This window comes from Macaca mulatta, chromosome 3 (genome assembly GCF_049350105.2).
Source record: "Macaca mulatta isolate MMU2019108-1 chromosome 3, T2T-MMU8v2.0, whole genome shotgun sequence".
In the NCBI taxonomy this organism is placed as follows: domain Eukaryota; kingdom Metazoa; phylum Chordata; class Mammalia; order Primates; family Cercopithecidae; genus Macaca; species Macaca mulatta.
Genome location: NC_133408.1, coordinates 111,026,012 through 111,047,219, shown reverse-complemented (window position 1 = coordinate 111,047,219; position 21,208 = coordinate 111,026,012). Strand labels below are relative to the sequence as shown.

Below are 21,208 nucleotides of genomic sequence, written 5' to 3'. Positions count from 1 at the left end.
AATTTGTAATATATATTCACTTCTTCTTTATCACACAATAATTTATATTTCACGTTTGATTCAATATTTTTTCCTCTCCTCTCTCTTAACCTTTGGAGTCTATGTCCTGTAGCCTATAATCATCATAACCTTTGGAAAGAAAACTTTCATGATTTTCAGATGTCCCACTTCTACTGGTGATAGTGAGGTAAAAAAGGTGTCTCCTACATAAAAATTCAACAACCAGAAATTCATTTCACTTTTTAATGTTATGCTTTCTTTTCTTTATTTGGATTAAAATGGAGAGATTTCACAGATTGGAACATATTTACTACTCTAAAACCTGAAGACTGGTGTAAAAATGCCAAAGGAAGATGATAAATAAGAGTCCTAATCTTGATTAGACAAATACCAGAAGCACTGAACTGCCTCTTCCTGAAATTTCCATGGGTCTGGGTGGTGGCTAGAGTGCTTTGCCATTGCTGGATGTGTCCTCAGTCGGAGTCCAAATTTCCTTTTGATTGTTGTTTCAGCAATCTTCCTTAAAAAAATAAGAATAGTAAGAGAAATGGTAAAAATTCAGTCTTCTTAGAATATTAGCTTTTTTGACACTGTTAATTGGTAAAACTCTTTGTCGAAGGAGAAATGACAGCTGTTTATATAACCAGATTCCATTCATTTTAATTATTGCTTTTGGCAGGGTACAAAGAGTTTAATCTTTCCTAAATCCCTCTGTAATGTCTGCTCTCTAGAAGGTTCAGTTACGCTGGACAAGATCTTCATCAGCTACTTGCTATGCACTGATGGTGATGTTACTTAATATAGTTAAGCTAGTTGAAAGGGTAATTACTAGCCAAAGAAATGTGAGATATATGCTAATCCAAGTTCTCAAACAGGCTTCTCAACATATATTTAGATCATTTACCTTAACTTTTACTTATATTTGCTGATACACATCAAATATCCCATCATAATTTCCTTGTTTGCCCTCTGTAGATCTAGATTTTTTAAAAGCAAAATGTAACAAACAAAAGTAAACTGACTAAATAAGTAGACTGATATCTTTTAGTCTGAATCTATAAATATGTAGTATTGTACTGTACTGTTACTAAGTTTTTTAAACTATAGAATTTTGTAGAACAGTAACTTTGTATACTTTCAACTTAAAAATACAAAATTAAATGAAAGCCAAAGTTTTAAATTTGATGATCATTTGGTAAAAATAACCAGAGAAGACTTAATTTCTCAAACTTCCATCCAAATTTTTTTCATAACAATTGTGTTAAATGCTTATGTGGTATTTTGTTTTCTTTACTCAGGAACATCTCCACTTAAATTCAATGTTCTGAAAGACATATATGATGTTTCTTATAAGATTAATAAGATGAAGGAAAAGGACAGGAAAAACTCAAGAGTCAATTATGTAATTTGCATTTTTAGAGACTTGATTGCAAACCTTAACTAAAAAAACAAGTCTTAGATTAGATTAACTGAATATTCATTTAATGGCAGAAAACCAGAACTTTTTCAAAAAAAGGTTTCATGTTTGCAGGTCAGGCGGAAGCCTGTGTTTTTATATTTATACTCAAATTCTCTGACTTTGTCAACATGAATATAATATCTAGAAAAGAGATGTGCCCTTACGATGAGTCGAGATGCACAATAGTTTACAGTTAGTTCCTTTTTATTTGGACTAATGGCTATAGGTGGTTTATTTGGCTAAACATGATACTGAGTCATTAGTAAAAACATTCCATTGGGTATATAATTATTGGGCACATGAGAGAGTAGCATAGGAAATATATAATTAATTGTATACATTATACTAAAAGAAGAATGTGTATAAAAGAAGTTGACTCCATATCTTGAAAAAAATTTTAGAGGTTAAAGGAACTCCCACAACAACAAATGTTACTAACATAGTAGTATATTTGAAGATTGTGATTTAGAAATGACTTTGTTTACCTATGTTTTTTAAGATGGGTATCATTCTGTCACCCAGGCTGAAGTGTAGTGGTGTGGTATGATCATAGCTCACTGCAGCCTTGAATTCCAGGGCTCAAGCCATCCTCCTGCCTTAGCCTTCCAAGTGGCTAGGACTACAGGCACCTGCCACTGTGCCCAGCTAATGTTTTGTTTGTTTTTAGAGAAGGCATCTTGTTTCATTGCCCAGTCTGGTCTTGAACTCCTGGACTCAAGCAATGCTCCCGCCTCTGCTGATATTACGGACATTAGTAACTGTGACCTGCCAGAAATAACTTTTAATAGAGTGATAATTTGAATTATTTTTCAAATATTCCATTAATTATTTCAGCATTTTCCAAACTATTAGCTGTGATACATGGATGCATGATGAAATTTACAATCTTTATCTTTATTAAAACTCCTGGATTTTTCCATTAGCCCTTTGGTACTTTCAATTCTATTGCTCAGTCAAAGAATTGATCAACTATTTACTAGTACCTACTATAGATAGACTCAGTACTTTGCCACATGCCGAGGATGGGACATACATATGTATAACACATAGTTGCCGAATTCAAGGAATTTACAAGTGTTTAAGAAACAAAATAAATTGATATGAAAAATTAGAGATCAAAACAAGGTAGGCACCATGAATTCTAAGATGTTTCAAAGGAGAAAACAGTTTGCCTTACATTTGCCTACAGTTTGCCAAATCATCTAGCAACACAGTATACTGTAGAGTTTCAATTGTTTACCATCATGATCTCGTGGTTGACTGGGAGCTGTGGGCCACTACTGCTTCCCAGCACCTTGAGAGAGTATCGTACGGCATGTGGCTAGCCTTGGAAGAGATCAAAATTTAAAGTACAGTTTCTACTTAATGCATATCACTTTTGCACCATTGCATAGTCAAAAAATCTTAAGTTGAACCATGATAAGTTGGGGACCATCTGTATATCTACATACAAAACAGTGAAGTTTAATTTCTACCTGACACCAAATATGCAAATCAACTCAAAATGGAGCAAATACCTAAATGTAAAAGCTAAAACTACAAAACTCTTAAAAGAAAATAAAAGGGTAAATCTTTGTGACCTGGGATTAGGCAATGGTTACTGTGATATAATACCAAAAACATGAGAAACAAAAAATAGATAAACTGGAATTCATCAAAGGTAAAAACTTTTGTTTCAAAGGACACTGTCAAGAACGTGAAAGACAACCCACAGAAGTGGAGAAAATATTTGCAAATTATATTTTATAAGAGATTTGTCTCCAGAATATATAAAGAACACTTTCTATTCAATATTTTAATTAAAAGATGAACCAACTTTAAAAAATGTACCAAGGATCCGAATAAGCATTTATATATCTAAATGCTTATTTATCTTCTAAATAAGATATATAAATGGTAAATACATGAAAAGATGCTCAACATCATTAGCTATCTGGAAATGCAAATCAAAACCACAATGATCTACCACTTCATACCCACTAAGATGCTATAATATAAAACTTGCAAGTGTTGATAAGGAAGTAGGGAAACCAGAACTCTCATAAACTATTGGTGAGAATGTAAAATGGTACAGATACTTTGGGAAACAGTTTGGCAGTTCCTCAAAATGTTAAACATAGACCCAGCATACATATGTTTCAAGATAACTGAAAACATATGTCCATACACCAATATGTTCATGAATATTCTTAGCAACATTATTTATAATAACTCAAAAGTATAAACAACTGAATTATCCATCATCTGGCAAATGAATGAAGAAAGCATGGTATATGCATACAATGAAGTATAATTCAGCCATTAAAAAACAGTACTGATATATGCTATGGCATGGATAAACCTTGAAAATATTATGCTAAGTAAAAGAAGGCAGTGTATCTATTAGCAAATAGATACAAGGGTTCTTCCAGTGATAAAAACGTTCCAAAGCTGATGGTGTTAATAGTTGAACAACTCTGTGAATATATTAAAAACCAAGGAATTATATGCTTTATATGAGTTATATTTTAATGCTAATTTTAAAAATTAATATGACTATAACTGGGAAGTTTAAATAGTACCATCAGCCCATATGGATTCCATAAACACAAAAGTAATACCACTTTATTAAAAACAAGGTAGGAAGTCCTAAGAAAGAGAATTTTAGACTTTGAGAGAAATTTAGAAAATATCTAATTTCTAAGTGCCCCCATTTTTTTAGAAAAGCAACTTTAACAACAGATTGGTGGTTAAGCCTATGGATTCTTGGGGTGACAGACGATGAGTCTCCATCACTTGATGAGTCTCTATCACTTGACGACTGAGTCATCCTGGGCAAGGCATATGAACTCGCAGCCTCAATGTTCCTATTTACAAGAAGGGGGAGAAGGCAGAAAATAATTTATGGTGTAGTTATTACACACACACACATGCTAGCAAAAAAATTTGGTTTTCTTCTCTTCTATTCTCTTTCCATTGTCCCATTATACCAAAGGCTGAAAAATACTAAATTACTCTACCCAGAAAGAATGTGAATAGCTCTGATGCCAAATCACTTTAGAATAATTGATGTTCTATGATTTTCAGAGTCAACAGACAGAATGAAGGTGGTCTTAAGGTTTTAAAACGGTCTTGTGGTACTTCTGTCACATCTAGAAGTATAGTTTTGCTAAGACAGTACTTTTACCCTATCCCTGGGGATCATTTTTCTTTCCTCTGAATTCTCACTCTTGTTTGACATTCAATCTATTACATGTGTTAATCTGATATGATGACATGACATGACATCTGCAAGTCTTAGGTAATCAACTGAAAACAACTTTAGGAAGCAACTAGCTTTCAGTATTTATCCACAGCTTATCCTCTGAGAGAAATAGAGAATAATAGCTGTAAATATTAGAGTTTTGATGGCATTCTGTATGGTTATAAGGAATTGGCTTCTCTCATATATATGTTTTTGAGGTTACATGATTAATTTGATTGTTTACCTTGGCAAATGTTACCATAGTAGCATTTTGATTAGCAGCAAATAAGTTCTTTCTACAGAGGTGCCATGTGTGGTTATCTAGGTGATATTACACAGTATGTAAGTATTAGAAACACTTTATAAGTGTGCACTTATGCACTGCTGATTAGAATACTTTTTGATGCAACCGTTCTGAGGGGGATTTTAGCAACAGATCTCAAAAGCCTTCAACCTTTCACTCACCATTTCCACTGCCCAGGGCTCTGACTAACAAAAATCACAAAATATATGCCCAAATATTTGTTTATTAAAAGTTGACCAAAAGATTCTATAAAATCATGACATCTTGAAAACAACTCAAATGTTCCATCATGATGACTTAGGAAATAAAATTATACATGTCCATGGTTTGTATTTAAAAGATTGTTTATAATACCTTATGTGAAGATTTTATATAATATGTAAAATAATGTAATAGGTTTCAGAATAATATTCATAATAGGGTTGCAATATTTTAAAAATAACTCTGAATACATTCTATGTGTGCATATATATGAATACATATATGCATTAAACTTTATCATTTGGACTTGATTTGCAAAGCATCATTAGTTTTTTACTTAACCTCAATAATTCCTTTAGACATGTGAGCTCTGCAAATCTATGGACTTTGCAGCAGAATGCCTTTCTTTAGAAACCACTGCTATCAGAATGAGAATTGTGAAAACAAATGAGAATGCTTTCATACAGTTATTTTACGGTCTATCAGTATTACTAAATTGTATTCAATTCACCCTCAGTTTTTAGACTCTGAAAATGTAGATACCATGAATGTTTATGCAAGAGATTTTTAATGAGTATTTTCAGTGAGACCTATTATTGTGTTAATTGAATATAGAAATCCTTTATATTAATCCTTGTAAAATATAATGATTTTTAAAACACAGTAGAAAAAGTAGAAGGTCTTTTCTGCCTGATGTGCTCCCAATGTGATGTGGTATATTTGAAAGAGATCCAGATGTTATCAAGGCTTTTTTCTTGGTATTCTTCCACCTGTCATCCACTGCTAGGCCTTAAGGCTTGACAATCTTTTAACGTCTTACAGGATTATAGGACATACATCAGAATGCATATGTACTAGATATGAGAGACTGTGGTCATTCTCTAAGTCTTATATATCTTTCCTGTTTCTGTCTTGAGTAAAATGTCCAATACCACTGGGAATGCCTATTTAACATTGCTAAGAGAAAAAGAAAATTTATCTTTGGATCTAACCATCTGAGCCAACTCTATTTTTTCCTAACCACTTTATTGAGGTGCAGTTGACATATGAAAAGCTGTGTATATTTAAGGTATACAACTTGGTGAGTTTGGGGATAAGTATACAGCCATAAAACCATTACCATATTCTATGCCATCAACATATCCATCACTTCCAAAAGTTTCCTCTCACTCTACTTATTATTATTTTTGTGATAAGAATGCTAAGTATAAGATTTAACATTTTAGCAAATTTTCAGCATACAATACAGTATTGTTAACTATAAGTGCTATGGTGTGCAGTAGCTCTCCAGTACTTACTCATCTTGTGAAACTAGAACTTTGTACCCTTTGACTAACATCTCCCTGTTCCCCAACCCTAACCATCCCCTGACAACCACCATTCTATTCTCTGCTTCCATGAGACTATTTTAAATTTGCCATAAAGTTGGTATCATATAACATTTGTCCTTCTGTTCCTGGCTTATTTCACTTAGCACAATGTCTACCACATTCATCTATGTTGTCACAAATTGCACAATTTGCTTCCTTTTCAAGGCTGAAAAACATTCCATTGTATATGTACATATATATGTATATACCACATTTTCTTTATTTCTGTAAATTGACATATAGGTAGCTTCTGTGTCTTGTCTATTGTGGACAATAGAATTAAAATCAGAATCTTGAAGAGATTATTACCGCTCCCATGTTTATTGTAGAACTATTTGTAATAGCCAGCTCTATTCTTTTTCCAAAAGAAAGCTGAACTCATGTGAATACATAACACAGAAACTGTGGAAAGTACAATAATTATACAAAGAAATAGAGAAGTTAAAAAATCAAGATTCGGTCAGTGCTTTTATCATCCAGTTGGGAAATTCTTTCAGTATGATGGTGAGGTACCTTATGTTACCATGTTCTTGCACAATCAAAACAGTGACAGTGGTCAACAGTGCCCACATACACTGAACTGATGGCGTACATTCCACTATCAGGTAGCTCTTCCTCTAAGTATTACTCTAACCCTACCCACAGCTTCTCCCTATAATATCTGCCACTCTGAGGTCAAAGTAATTCCTAGTAGGCTGTTTCACAGAAACTATTTTGACATGTGCTTTAAAAAAACCGTATATATATATATCCTATATCTCCCGATATATATATATATATCTCCATATATATATAATATCACTTGATATATATATGTCATCTCCTGATATATATACATCATCTGATATATATATCATCTCCTGATATATATATATATCTCTCTCCTGATATCAGAACACTATGCCAGCAAATTATTAAACTGAATGTTTCTTGATTTTTTAAAAAATATTTTCCTTCCCCAGAAAGAGAGTTGTATCAAGCAATAAAATGGCTATTTGCTTTTGCTTTTCAAATAATTTACACTGATTATTTGAAACATCTTTAAAATTCATATTAAATATCCTAAGAGTGGATGGTGGTTTTATTTTAACAGAAAGATTAATGATTCACCCAAAGTTCGACATTATGTATAACTCAGAACTCTTCATAGCAACTTTCAAATAAGACTATCAGAACTTCTTGCATGAATTGGCACAGGACTCTAGGATAAATTATCCTGGTAAGGATTTTGAGACTTACTACTCCGGACAAGAAAGATAAACTACAGAGGTTGCTGGCTTCCTCCCAAAACTGAACACTATAGATGTTACATAAGAAAGAGAGGAGAAAGATGGGTCCACTGAACTAACATGTTAACTGGATTTCTGCAGGGAGGAAAGGCGGATGTGGTTTGGTGTGAAGGAGACAAGCAGCCTGCAGGAGAGACAGGGATCAGGTAACACTGTGGGAGCGAGGCGGGCAGAGGAGGTTTTAATTCTTTAGTTTCATTTTTTGTTGAGAGAGAATAGCAGCATCCTACATGGCCAACTGTTGTCCAAGGAATAACCTCAGTACAGTCCCAACAAGAGTAAGGAGCTGATGGAAATAAGTCAGACAAGGGAATACTAAATTATCCCTACTTCTCCTCCTCTTGTCCCTGCAATTGCTCCAGGAACTAGTAGGTTATCACCACCATCTTCTAAGATGATTATTTTAGAATTCCCCGATGAATTTAATGGCGATTCCTAAGGGACGTCATTTTCCTGCTAGCACATAGTCCCGTATGTATGAGGAATTCACAAAAACTGTAATAAGCCTCAAAGGAAGATTTAGTACCTTCCCAAAAGCACAATGTCACGTTGTCTGTATTTTCTATGGTAGAGGAAAACTTGAAATTAATAAAAAGTAGCCAGAAAAAGAAACTCTTTGTTCTTAAAACTAATAAACTTTCTTCTGCTTATTTTTATTCAGTATAATTTGTTCATATCCATCAAGTTTCATGACTCTATGATACCTAGATAATATTGTATAAGAATATACTAATATACATGAGAATGAAGTGGTTTAAGAAACCGTCTTCCAAATAGCCTCAAGTAATTTTAAAAATATAAGTTTTTATTCATAACCATAATGAAATCATTTATTAAACAGCTATTATGCTTAATTTGTTCTTGTCTATTTTGTGTCTCTTTTTTTTTTTTTTTTTTGAGACGGAGTCTCACTCTGTCGCCCAGGCTGGAGTGCAGTGTCCGGATCTCCACTCACTGCAAGCTCCGCCTCCCGGGTTCACGCCATTCTCCTGTCTCAGCCTCCAGAGTAGCTGGGACTACAGGCGCCCGCCACCACGCCCGGCTAGTTTTTTGTATTTTTAGTAGAGATGGGGTTTCACTGTGTTAGATTTTCTGACCTCGTGATCCACTCGCCTCGGCCTCCCAAAGCGTTGGGATTACAGGCGTGAGCCACCGCGCCCGACCTTTTGTGTCTACTTCTTAAAAACAACTTCTCACATTCAGAGTCAAGTAACTTGCTCAAATGTCACGTGGTTAGTAGAGGTTGAGTCAGGATGTGAGCTAAGTTTTGCAAGATCACGAAATTAACTTTATTTATAGCAATAACCATTCAAGCTGAAGATAAATGTTGTCTAGAAGTGGATTTGTAAAGAATTATGTATGTCTGGCTGAAAATCATGTTAAGAACTTTAGTATTCTTGTATTTTTAGGACTATACAATTCATTCATGAAACCATTTTTATTGAATGTTTACCATTGAAAACATGGAAATATTTACTGATAAAAAAAGAAAAGCTGTAATCTTTAAGATTTCAAATTTCACAAACAGCTATCTACAAATAACATAAATGAATCTCCTCAAGAGTCATCTTGAAATTAAGCTAAAATTCAATTTTCCTTTGAAACTGGAAAATCCACTAAATGAGACAACATTTGGTCATTGGTATTCTTCAGCTACTAGTAGGCTGCATAGTGGAGAAATGAAGATAGTAAAACCATGAAAGAATAGAGGCAAAAAGGCTTATAAACTAAACCATCAAAGTAAATGGCTCTTCTACCTTTTACTGATGGTATGTAATGTACTAGGCAGGATACAGTTTGCACTCTTTGAAAGTCATTTCTAAACAAAAACCTCAGAGACTTTATCTTTCCTAGTAAACACTTATGATTATAGGTGGGGATAAGAGACAATTGTTTATCAAAGAATAGTCCTTTTACACAGACAGATGAATAAGAAGTTTCCTCTCATTGAACTTTGAATCAAACAAGTAGCTTAAATGTAAAGAGTTTAATTACAAACATTAATTCCAATACAGTCGCTGAACATTTTAGCATATACAGTTTCAAAGAAAAAAAAAAACTTCAAATTCAAAACTATTATATGTAAAATAAAGCAAATATTTTCTCATTTATTTCAAATATGGATGTTTGCTTAAGTCTTTGGTCCAAATAATATGAAATGGTATACTAACTCATCTACTGCAGACACTAAATATTTTAAATGATTTGATCTTGAAATAATACAATATTTGTAGTTGGAGATTTTATTTTCCTCATAGTGTGAGAACAAGTAATTCTTTTGATTGTTATATGCATGTTTTCTTCACTAATTTAGAAATTTATTCATTTGTCTTTAGATTTATGTTTCTATTTCATAATCATTTAATTGTAATACAGACAGTTTATGTTTATATACTCTTTATGTCATCAATTGTATTTATCCTTGATCAAAGATTATTTTTCCTTGGTCATGTGTCAAAATATTTCTGACAAGAGACAGAGAATGGAAATATAAGGGAATTTTTATGACCAGAAATACAAATCCATGAACCAAAAACTGATTCATATGTTTCTGTGATCTTTGAGAATTAGGCTTCTCTTCTTATTTGAAGATAAAACCTATACCAATAAAATATTCTTACAGAAAATGTAGATTTAAAGCACTTTACTCTGAACTCTGCACAAAGAATATGCTTTAAAATGTTGAGCAACTGACTGAGATGTAATTACATTTGACGTATTAAACCTCTCTAGGAATTTTCATTATGATCTTTCCTTTGGGCAAATTGAGCAAGTCTGACCTTTGGCACATTTGAGTTTGAATCTTATGTCATAACACATTATTTGAAAACAAGCTAAAAATACAACAGAAACATCTCAATTTATGAAGTCTACATGAAATGACACAAAATAGTTAAAACTCAATTATCCATAAATAAGTATTTCAGCTTTCCACTACCGAAACTAGAATACAAAAATTGGTTTTCAATAATTATTTGTTGTGATGGCCTGTCAGCTGCCTTCCCACTTTTGGCCCTATAAGGCAAGTCACACTCCTTAACATTGCATCATAAAAGTCAGCTTCAGATAGCAACAACATTGAAGGACATTGTTTGGGACCCCTCAGCCACCAGTTCATTTGATCTTAAGCTGTTTTCACCCTCTAGTTCTGCTTTCTTGACATCCAGCACGTATCCCTCTGTTTTGTCTTTCTCTTACAGATATATTGCTTTCTTTCACTCTTCTGGCATTTGGGCACTGTGGGCTCTGTCTTAACCCACCCCTTAGCCTTAGCTTCTCTTACTGTTTTTAGCGGGTTATGCTCCTCTACTTCTAAGCCCTGAAGAATAGCATCCCTTCTTTGGTTGCCAGAAAGGTCATCTCCATGACCATCATCATTATAACTAATGTGCTGTCTCATGTAATACTCATAAAAACCCGATGAAGCAGGTACTATTATTTCCCCATTTTGCCTTGGTCAGTTGTAACTGCATTTGAATGGCTGAAAATGTCTCATTGCAAGGATCTTTCTGGACAGTGCCTTTGCCAGTGCTTGGAGACCTTGATAACATTCTTGGGTGTCTGGCTGTTACTTTCTGCTGCTTGCTACATGAAAGATATGAATTTAAAGTGTTCTAATAATAAAATCAACTTGGCTAGTGCAGGCTAAAATTTGGGGCTTCGGATAAGCCCAATTCGAGGCAGTGTTTCTAAACTCTAAAGGCAATCTTGGTCATCAGCTGCTACTTCTGTTTCCATCAGTATGTGTGACCTCACTAAAACCATCTATCTTCAAACTAGGTATAGGTGGAGACAGTAAAACCAGCAACTTGTAAAGAAAGGTTATGCTCCTCACCCCAACCAGTATCATAGGTACCTGCCAATTTTGACAGCAACAAGTCAGGTTGGGTTGGGTTGTCCATGAACAGAGCATGAATACATGTTCTTTTTAGTTCTTAGAATACTACAATCATGTCCAGGAGCTGGGTGAACCACTGACCTTTCTAAAGAGTTAAATTTACTGACAAAAATTAGGAAAAGAGGGGAGATGGGTGAAATTTGAAGTACAACTAAGGAAACTTAAGAGTCAGTATATATATCCTTGTTTGTCTCATGGGATATTCCAATCCAGAACTGTTACTAAAATGTCTAATAGTTTTGATTAGTTGACAGGCAACCAGGGTCATAGAAGTTGGCCTGGAAATGGTGCTATGCAAGCTATCCCAGGTATTTTCCATAATTTTATTTCTTTGCTCAGATTTTCTATGTTTTTATTTGTTTTAAGAGGATTTGGAATTGATTTTTGGTGTGTTTTATGACAGCTGCTTTAAAATCTTTGTCAGATATTCCAACATCTAATTTATCTTGTTATTGGCACCAGTTGATTGTCTTTTCTCATTCAGATTGTAGTTTGCCTGGTTCTTGATTAGTGATTTTCTATTGCATCCTGGACATTTTAGTTCTTATGTTAGGAGACACTTGATTCTATTTGTATCTTATGTTTTAGCAGGCAGTTGCCCTGTATAAGTTCTACTTGTCAGTTCTATCCTACTTTTATTGGCTTTAGTTCGAGTGAAAGTTTAGTTTTCTGAGCTCTTGCAGTGTTACTCTGGTTGAATCGTTTTTCATTTTTCTCATGCTATTGGGCTTACTGCACAATCAGTGTTCTGGTGCCATCTGTGGAAGTGGAAGGTACTTCCTTGGGCTACCTACTGTCATTGGGCAACCTGGGGAAGGCCACGGAGGAACAGAGAAAAGTTAGGATATGCCATCTTGTTCAAAATTGGGATCCAGCCCGGGTCATCAATCATCCCGCTAAGCGTTCTTGAGAGTCTTGACTGACAAATGAACAAGGATGTTGTCCAGAAAACACTCGGGTAGAAGAACATCTAGATGACAACTTTCAATAGAGTATTATACCCCTTTTCTTAAAGTCAGCCTTCTATTTCTCAGTCTTACCTTGTGCTTTCTGTAAGCCTCCAGCTTTGTGAAAACCCAGGCTCCACAGAGTTGGCCAGGAGGCCTGCTACCAGGGGATTGGGTAGAAATTCCAAGCAGTAATTCCACTGAGGCCTTAGAATTCCTGGCACAGATAAGCTCTCTACTTTCTTCTCTTTGAAGAAAATGTTTACCCCATAGAGGAAGTAGAGGGTGTTTTTTATTATTTACAAAACATTTTATTCCAAGATCACCTGTCTACACACCACTCAAAAACTACTTAGTATTCCAGATGCTTGTTCAAAGATCTTTCTATTCCCCAATTATATCTCAGCCTGATTTTTCTTCATTTCCTGGCCCTAATCCAGCACTTGACTCAATTGTGCTATTTCTGCCTTAGCGTTCTCAGTATGACCTGGCATCTTTTTAGTACTCCTTTTCTAGCTCTAGGTGTCTCAACATACTGCTCTAACAGCTTTGGCCAGGCAAGGTCCAAGTTGCTGATATAAGTTTACAGCTCCTCACACTAGTTCTGATTTCCTCTGCAGCAAACCAAATGGTGCTGATACTTCAGATCTTACAGAAGTGGTGCAGTATAAATCTTGCTTCAAAATAAAATTCCTCTTCTACTTCTGTCCCTGTCAATTCATGCTTACCCTTTATTCCTAGTGATGGGGCTTCTCAAAGACTTGTGTCCATAGCTTTGTGAGTACCCTGACAAAGAAACAGTGGGTGGAATGAGCAATTTATCTCATACTTCTTGGTTGATAAGCCTGTTGCAGAACTTCAGTAGTGATTGGCTAAGAAACAGATTAATTTTTTTTAAATTTAAATAGCTTTTGGGATACTAGAGGTTTTTGGTTACATGGATGAATTGCACAGTGGTGAAGTCTGGGGTTTTAGTCTACCCATCAACTTGAATAGCGTACATTGTGCCCAACAGGTAATTTTTAAGAAACAGACATTGAAGCAGGTATTTGTTGGTCCCATTGACAGGTATTGGGACAATCAGAAACACACACACACACACACACACACACACACACACAGCTTAATCTTTCCACTAGCTAATCCTGACATCAGAGATTGGGAGACTTTGTTATTGCTGTTCTTTGTTGAACAAATAACTCTTTAATTTACGTGCATCAGACTTACGGCATGATGACCTTTTGCTTCTTTATCCAGTAAGGAATTTTGAGCACACTATTTTATACATGGATTTATAAGGCATGCATATGCAATGTTTATTTACTATGTTACATTTTCTAGTGATGCATTTATTTTAGATTTTCATCTAACAATTATCATAAGGTACAAAATGGTTTTTAACAAAAAGTTATAAACAACTACCATATGCCAGGGACTGTGCAAAATGCTGGAAATACAATGATTTCTTTTGGAAACATGAATCTGGCTCCCAGGAATTATGCAGTATAAAAGAAGAAAAATTATAGGCACACAGGAAGAAATAGCCAAAATGTAGCATTATAAATGCAACATCATAAATATGAACAGGAGTAGAGGTCCTACATAAGAACTGCTTTTGAGTCAGTGAAGACTCAAGACAGCAGGTGATATTTGAATATTGTGTTGAGGACAAATAGGAATCAATCACATAAGAAGAGAGGGAAGACATTTCAGGCTTATCAAAGCCTATGCACCAAGTCACAGAGGTGTGGAAAAAGAATATGAATTCAGAGCTACAAGTAACTAACTCTATGATGCTCAAGTACAAAGAACAATGAGATGAGGCCATCAAGTGCTTTGCATCCCATAAGGAGCTCAGATTTTATGTTCTAAAATATAGGAGACCTATAATAAATTTTAAGGTAGAAAGAGATGACAAGATCAGATTTGTATTTCAGAAAAATCAGTGTGTATTACACATAATACTTAATACTTTTTAATAGTAAAGGTAAATGTATAATCTTATTCAACCATATTGCCTCTTCAAAGAGCAGAAGAGCTATAATGTTATATAAATTTACGCATAAAAAATATCAGGCATCCCGTACCTCTCAGATAAGGCTTTATATAAGAACAGCTGAGAGCTTCCTTCTGCCCTCATGAAACCATAAAGAGAAAATGTGTTATCTTAACAGGTAAAACTTTCTTTTTACATTTTCTAGGAAGAATCACAGCCAAATGAAAACAGTATATTCCTGGAATGCCTTTAATATCTTGTTGTACCGGCCGGGCGCGGTGGCTCAAGCCTGTAATCCCAGCACTTTGGGAGGCCGAGACGGGCGGATCACGAGGTCAGGAGATCAAGACCATCCTGGCTGACACGGTGAAACCCCGTCTCTACTAAAAAATACAAAAAACTAGCCGGGCGAGGTGGCGGGCGCCTATAGTCCCAGCTACTCGGGAGGCTGAGGCAGGAGAATGGCGTAAACCCAGGAGGTGGAGCTTGCAGTGAGCTGAGATCTGGCCATTGCACTCCGGGCTGGGCGACAGAGCGAGACTCCTTCTCAAAAAAAAAAAAAAAAAAAAAAAAAAAAAAAAAAATCTTGTTGTACCAGGACTTCTTGGTGAGTGAGAATTCCTGCCCCCTGTAAACACAGAACATGCTTGTCTGTGCTGTTAACTTATATCCTGTATATGTCTTCCTGACAACTATCCATACAAGCGGCTTTCATTCCCTGTTTCCAGATGAGAATTGAACTCAATGCACATATTGAAAGGAAAGAAAAACCTAGGTTTTATATATGGAAATATCCACTCATGATTGGTGCCTTCTTATGGATATTTGATGGTATTGATATTTTTATGTTGCTTGATAAAGATGATTGTCAAAAGAGATCCACAGACAGTGGCTATAAGAGTGAAGGTACACAGGTCCCTTTGTAGTAGTCAGCTTCTCTGCTACTCCCTGTCTCATCTCCTTCCCCTGCCACAAGGACCCAGAGAAGCAGGCAGGCTGGCAGTGTGAATGATGCTGTCTTACCCTGGCTCTGAAGTTGACACAGATTTCACAGGCCACTTCTATCACTGCAAAAGCACATTGGTCTGGAGTTTATGAAGAAAATACAACTTCTGTTGGCATGTTAGGTACATTACATAAAATGCCCCGCATGAAGAAAGCAGTGCAGTTAAAAGCAATTGAAAGATAAAAAGAGTAACAATGTGGCTTCTCAATATTTCATGGTACTGGTAGATACGACCTTCACAGACAAACCTAAATCTTTCTTATGTAACTGACATTTAGTCCGTTAGCCATTTTTAATAAAAGAGTAGAGAAGTTACTCTACTGTGGCTTTTGCTGGTACTTTTTATAGCTGTGGTGTGGTAGGAAGTAGGCCCCAAGTTCCCTTGGCAACAAGTAGAGTAGAAGCGATACACAGAAAACTGAATCATCGGTGAATCATCTGAGGATTTCTGTTTCCAATCCTTGGAAATAATTTACCGATTGTTTTTTATTTGTGCAATGTTTGCTGACTCTGAGTGAACACCTCAGAAAACGTAAGATCTTTGGTCAATTTGGTCAATCATTTAAGAAACATTCTGGATGCCCCAAGTAGACCTTAAGATTGATATCTAAACAAAACAAAACTCTGCTTGCTTTAATATGACACTCCTCATTTGAGGAGGAACAGATAGGTGAGTCAAGGTATTGGCAATAGGGAAGTCCCCTGTCTACAAAGAAATCTGATGTCCCCAGAAAAATGTGTCATGACATTGTCACATTTAAACTAAAATGTTAGTCACAACAAATTTTCAGACACCTAAAAAGAGAACCGATATGGTCTCAAACTTTTTTTTCTCTCTCTCTCACTTTGTCTGAGACTTATGGACATCAGTTATTCAGTGCCCCCTATTTTTTTTTTTTTAACAAATACATCTCATATAATCCCTTTATCTCCACAATTGTTGTTTCTACCTTATATCAAGGTTTACCACTTTGTTTATCTATACTCAGATTGTCCTTTACCTCATTGGATATACAAGGAGAAAGAAAAAACCTCCCCTAAAAATGCTTTTTGGCTAGGTGCGGTAGCTCAAACCTGTAATCCCAGCACTTTGGGAATCTGAGGTGGGTGGATCACCTGAGGTCAGAAGTTGGAGATCAGCATGGCCAACATGGCGAAACCCTATCTGTACTAAAAATGCAAAAATTAGCTGGGTGTGGTGTTGTATGCCTGTAATCCCAGCTACTCAGGAGGCTGAGACAGGAAAATTGATTGAACCGGGATGTGGAGGTTGCAGTGAGCAGAGATCATGCCACTGCACTCCAGCCCAGGCAACAGAGTAAGACTGAGCCTCTAAATAAATAAATAAATAAATAAATAAATAATAATGCTTTTCATCTGCCACCAGGGACTTGATCAAAACTCTGTAATAGTTCAATGGCTTCTTGAGGACCATGACTTATTTATTATTGTATCTGTAGCACCCATCATGGTGCCTGACCTATAGAATATGTTCAATATGTGCTTATTGAATGAACTATAATTGTGGTATTTTTGCTTATATGCACCTCCTCCCCCCCCACCCACACACACACTTCTTAAATCTAAAGCTTCTTGTGAGCAGAAGGCTTATCTTACAAATTGTTGTATCCCTAGCTTCTCGAAGGGTATCTGGTATGTTATAAACATTCAATCAACATTTACTGAAATGGTGAATGAAATTCAAATGCCAGGCTTTTACAGGTGTATGGTATCCTCCCATACCTAGGTGAATTCGTTTCTCACCACTGCCTTCCTTCCTGTGAGGTGAGCCTTTGTACCATTCGAACTCCATGCAACTATTCCTACCAATTCCCTCATATGAACTACCTCATACAAACCACTGCCTACTTAAATTCTATCCTCCTTCAAGTCCCAACTGAAGTCGCATTCTGTTCACAAACGAGACTTCTTGACTCCTTCAGCCCTCACAGATCTTCATGTCATCCAAACTCAGAGTGTCTATGGCCTTTACTTAAATTTGTCTCTACTGACTCATTCTTCCATTGTTTGCCTCCTTTTAAATTCCTGGATGATGTTATCTATTTCCTTCACTTTGGCATCTCTCACATGTTAATGCCACCACACTCCTTCATCTCGAGCCCTGATCTCAGAGCATCAAAACTCATTGTTTCACAAGTCCTCAGGCTCAAAAATGTTAAGTGAGTTCATGTTGTTCGATTCTGAAGGTATGTTCATTGTATTGTTTTTGTCATGAGTCTTTTTGCCTTTAGAGATATATATCAAAATACTTGTGGATGAAATGATATGCTATCTCAAATGTATTTCAAAATAATGTGGGAGGAGATAAAATAAAGCGGGTGTATTATTCTATCTCCTATTGTATGTGTTTGAACTTTTTCAAAAGGTTTTAAAAACTTTTGTTTTCCTCAATCATCACCTTCCATCACTTTGAACCTGCTCTTCTTTTGCTTAAATGCATCACTGTCCCCTGCATCCCAACTTTCTGGGACACTCACCAGGGGAAAACAGAGATTGACACGTGAAGCTGAGTCAATTCAGTTGCTCATGAGATAAGAGTAGAAGATACTGGCGCCAAGCCAATTTTTTTTTTTTTAATTTTTTGACGCGAAGGGACCATCTATATTTTTTAAAGAAAAATGAGAGAGCTGAATTATTCTGCCATCCCACAATGTTTCCAACTTTGTGATTCTCTAAAAAGAAGACAAGAGAACATCCCAAATCCACAACTCTGTTGTTTCCTTTTTTGAACTACCTTTCCCTTCTCTCACGTACTTAGAAACCATCTACTGAAGCTTTGAGATTTCGCTGAAACATCATCTTGTCTGTTGTATTCCTGAATCTCTGTCTCCCATAGGCCGAATCAAATACTTTTTCATCAGAATTCCTATAGGACATTATACCCACTTGCTTTTTTAGTACTCACTGTGGAATATAAGTTATTAGTTTACGTGTGTTCGGCATTGTGCTGATGTGGATGGAGAACTAACTTAGATCATCTCCACAAAACTCTAACCTCTGAGTTTTCCTCTCCCTCTTTTCCTCTCCTTGATCCCCCAGTTAGCATAGTGTATTGGAAAAAGTGGATGTTCAATGAAAGTTTGAAATGAATCAGACAGAATCTAATTTCTTCATATTCGTTGCTTTTTTTCTCCTAATATTCATACATGAAGTCTTCTTTCCTAATCTCTCCAACCCAAAAGGGCTCCTTCTTCTGAACTCACAATTTTTTTTTTTTTTTTTTTTGAGACTGAGTCTTGCTGTCTTGCCCAGGGGGGAGTGCAGTGGCACAATCTCGGCTCATTGCAATATCTGCCTCCTGGGTTCGAGCGATTCTCGTGCCTCAAACTCCTCAGTAGCTGGGATTACAGGCATGCGCTCTCATACCTGGTTAATTTTTGTAATTTTAGTAGGAACGGGGTTTCACCATGTTGATTAGGTTGGTCTCGAACTCCTGCCTCAAGTGATCCGCCCACCTTGGCCTCCCCAAGTTCTGTGATTACAGGCGTGAACCACTGCCCCCAGCCCACAATTTTTTTTCCCTTCATAGCACACATGTCATAATCTGCTTTGCTTTTGGTGAGATGTATCCCATTTCCTTTCTTGTCCAAGACTTTTGAGGACAATGATCACATCTTTTCCTCTTGCTACTTTCTATACTTCTTGAGTGCACTTGATAAATTTGTTGAATTGAATATTTGAGTGTAAAAGAAATGAGGAGAATCTCTCTTTCTTATATGAGATCAGCAGTACCAAATACTTGATATCCAAGATCTGCCTAGATGATTTCATGAGCTCCATTATTCACTGAGGGAGTAAGGAGGTCTGTGCCGGCTACCACACTTGACAACATGAGTACTCACACAGTTCTTTAAGGTTTTCAGAATTATGCAACAGACTTGAACCATTTCATTACTTAATTCTCACAAAAACACAGTAATTAAGGACTTGTATCTCCATTTTAGAGTTGAAGAAACAAGTTACATTAGTAGCAGTTTCAGAGACGGAGTTAAGAATTTTATCCCAAGCCTTTTTGTACATCCAACTCCATTGTCCCCTCACTCCTAAATGCCTGTGTATAGTGTATAAATGAGAATGGGCTTAGCCCATCTAATACTTCTCCCCCATTACAGGTATTTTAAAGAAGCATTATAGCAAAGGGAGTTAGGAAAAATCTTCTGAAACCAGATTGTGTCCAAATTCTGGTTCTGCCTAGCTGTACGACCCAGGACCAGCCAACAATCACTCTGAAGAGGGGAAAAAAAATTACTTCAATCACCAGTACTCCACACTACATGTAATGGTTTGCTTTTATTACTACTTTGAATATTTTTTAAAAGAGTAGAGTATATGCAATATATTTTGTATAATGAGAAAGGAAGAAGAATTTAGTAGCTTTTTGAGATCAATTTTTGAGACTAGTTCTAAGATATTTATGCCATTCACATCTAAAATCCCTTTCATATTCTCTACAACCTTTCCAAACATACTAATTTTGCAAAATCAGAGTGGAAATTATTCAGGAATAGTTTTTCTCATAGTATTTCAGTACTTTCAGTTCCATTCCAGCTGGAGTCTAAAATATCCTAGGATGCAGAAATGTAAAATTATGTGAAAACAAAATAATCCAAATGTATTTTTTATCCATTTTCAAAAAATGTGTTTTATTCATTTTCAAAAAATGTGGATGTTACTAATATGTTGGTCTATTCCTGAAGCAGGTTTGTTTCCCAAGTTCTGTTTGTGGTTATCTAACCTTTGTGAAATGAGGTTAAATAAAGCAGGCAGCAGATTCAGTTTAGAAAAAAAGACAGCGGCAGCAGAGGTCACATTGATACTCAGAGTTCAGATAGTAACAGGCATGCTTTGGCTTAAAAGTTACAATTGATCAGCAAAAATTGTTGTGGTCAGAACAGTATTGCCAGATAAGTGTTTTGATTTCAAATATTGCTAAATCTTATCTCTCTGAGTAGTTGTGTCAATAAGAGATAAGGTCCTGCCTCACTTTGGAAGTAATAGCTTTAAGAGAAAGAGACCCTCAAGGAATGAGCCTTGTTCTGATGGGCAGAGGCTCCCACGGTGGGTGGTGATGCTTTTGGGCCTGACAGGGTCTCAGCTGGGTCCCAGTCCATAACAAGGCCATGGCAGGGAATATTGTTCATTCATATCATCTGAGACCCAGTTTTTCATAATGATCAACATCATATTTTCCTCTACCTTCTATCTCTCCAACTCTCAGACTTAGAAGCCTATAGGTTATAACCTGCTTTTCAAGGCAGTACTGAACTTACAGACCTTAGAACCACCCTCCACTAGACAGTGTGAGACTTGTGCTTCAGGGGCTTGGAGCACACAACACCTTGTTCACTTCAACTCTAAGAACAAGCAAAGACATTGAAAACTAAGTACCAGCAGCCGCCAGGTCTTCTAACAAGAGGAGTCTATCCATATCCACTCAAATAAGAATATGCTGATTTGAAGAATCTTCTGCTGGGAACCAGGGATAGGAAATTAG

At 36.0% G+C, this 21,208-nt stretch overlaps 1 protein-coding gene across 3 annotated transcripts in view; it reads right to left on the bottom strand.

The window, feature by feature from the left end:
* Positions 1-239: 239 nt before the first annotated feature.
* Positions 240-21,208, bottom strand: part of LOC106997514 (uncharacterized) — a 76,512-nt gene continuing 55,543 nt past the window's right edge. Inside the window, exon 2 of one of the 3 annotated variants that reach the window (XM_077998050.1) lies at positions 240-516. In XM_077998050.1, coding sequence (XP_077854176.1) covers positions 370-516 — 147 coding nt within the window. In that variant the 3' untranslated portion in view covers positions 240-369. Of the gene's footprint in view, positions 521-21,208 lie in introns of all 3 variants that reach the window. The other 2 variants (XR_013415911.1, XR_013415912.1) reach the window with 2 other exon arrangements.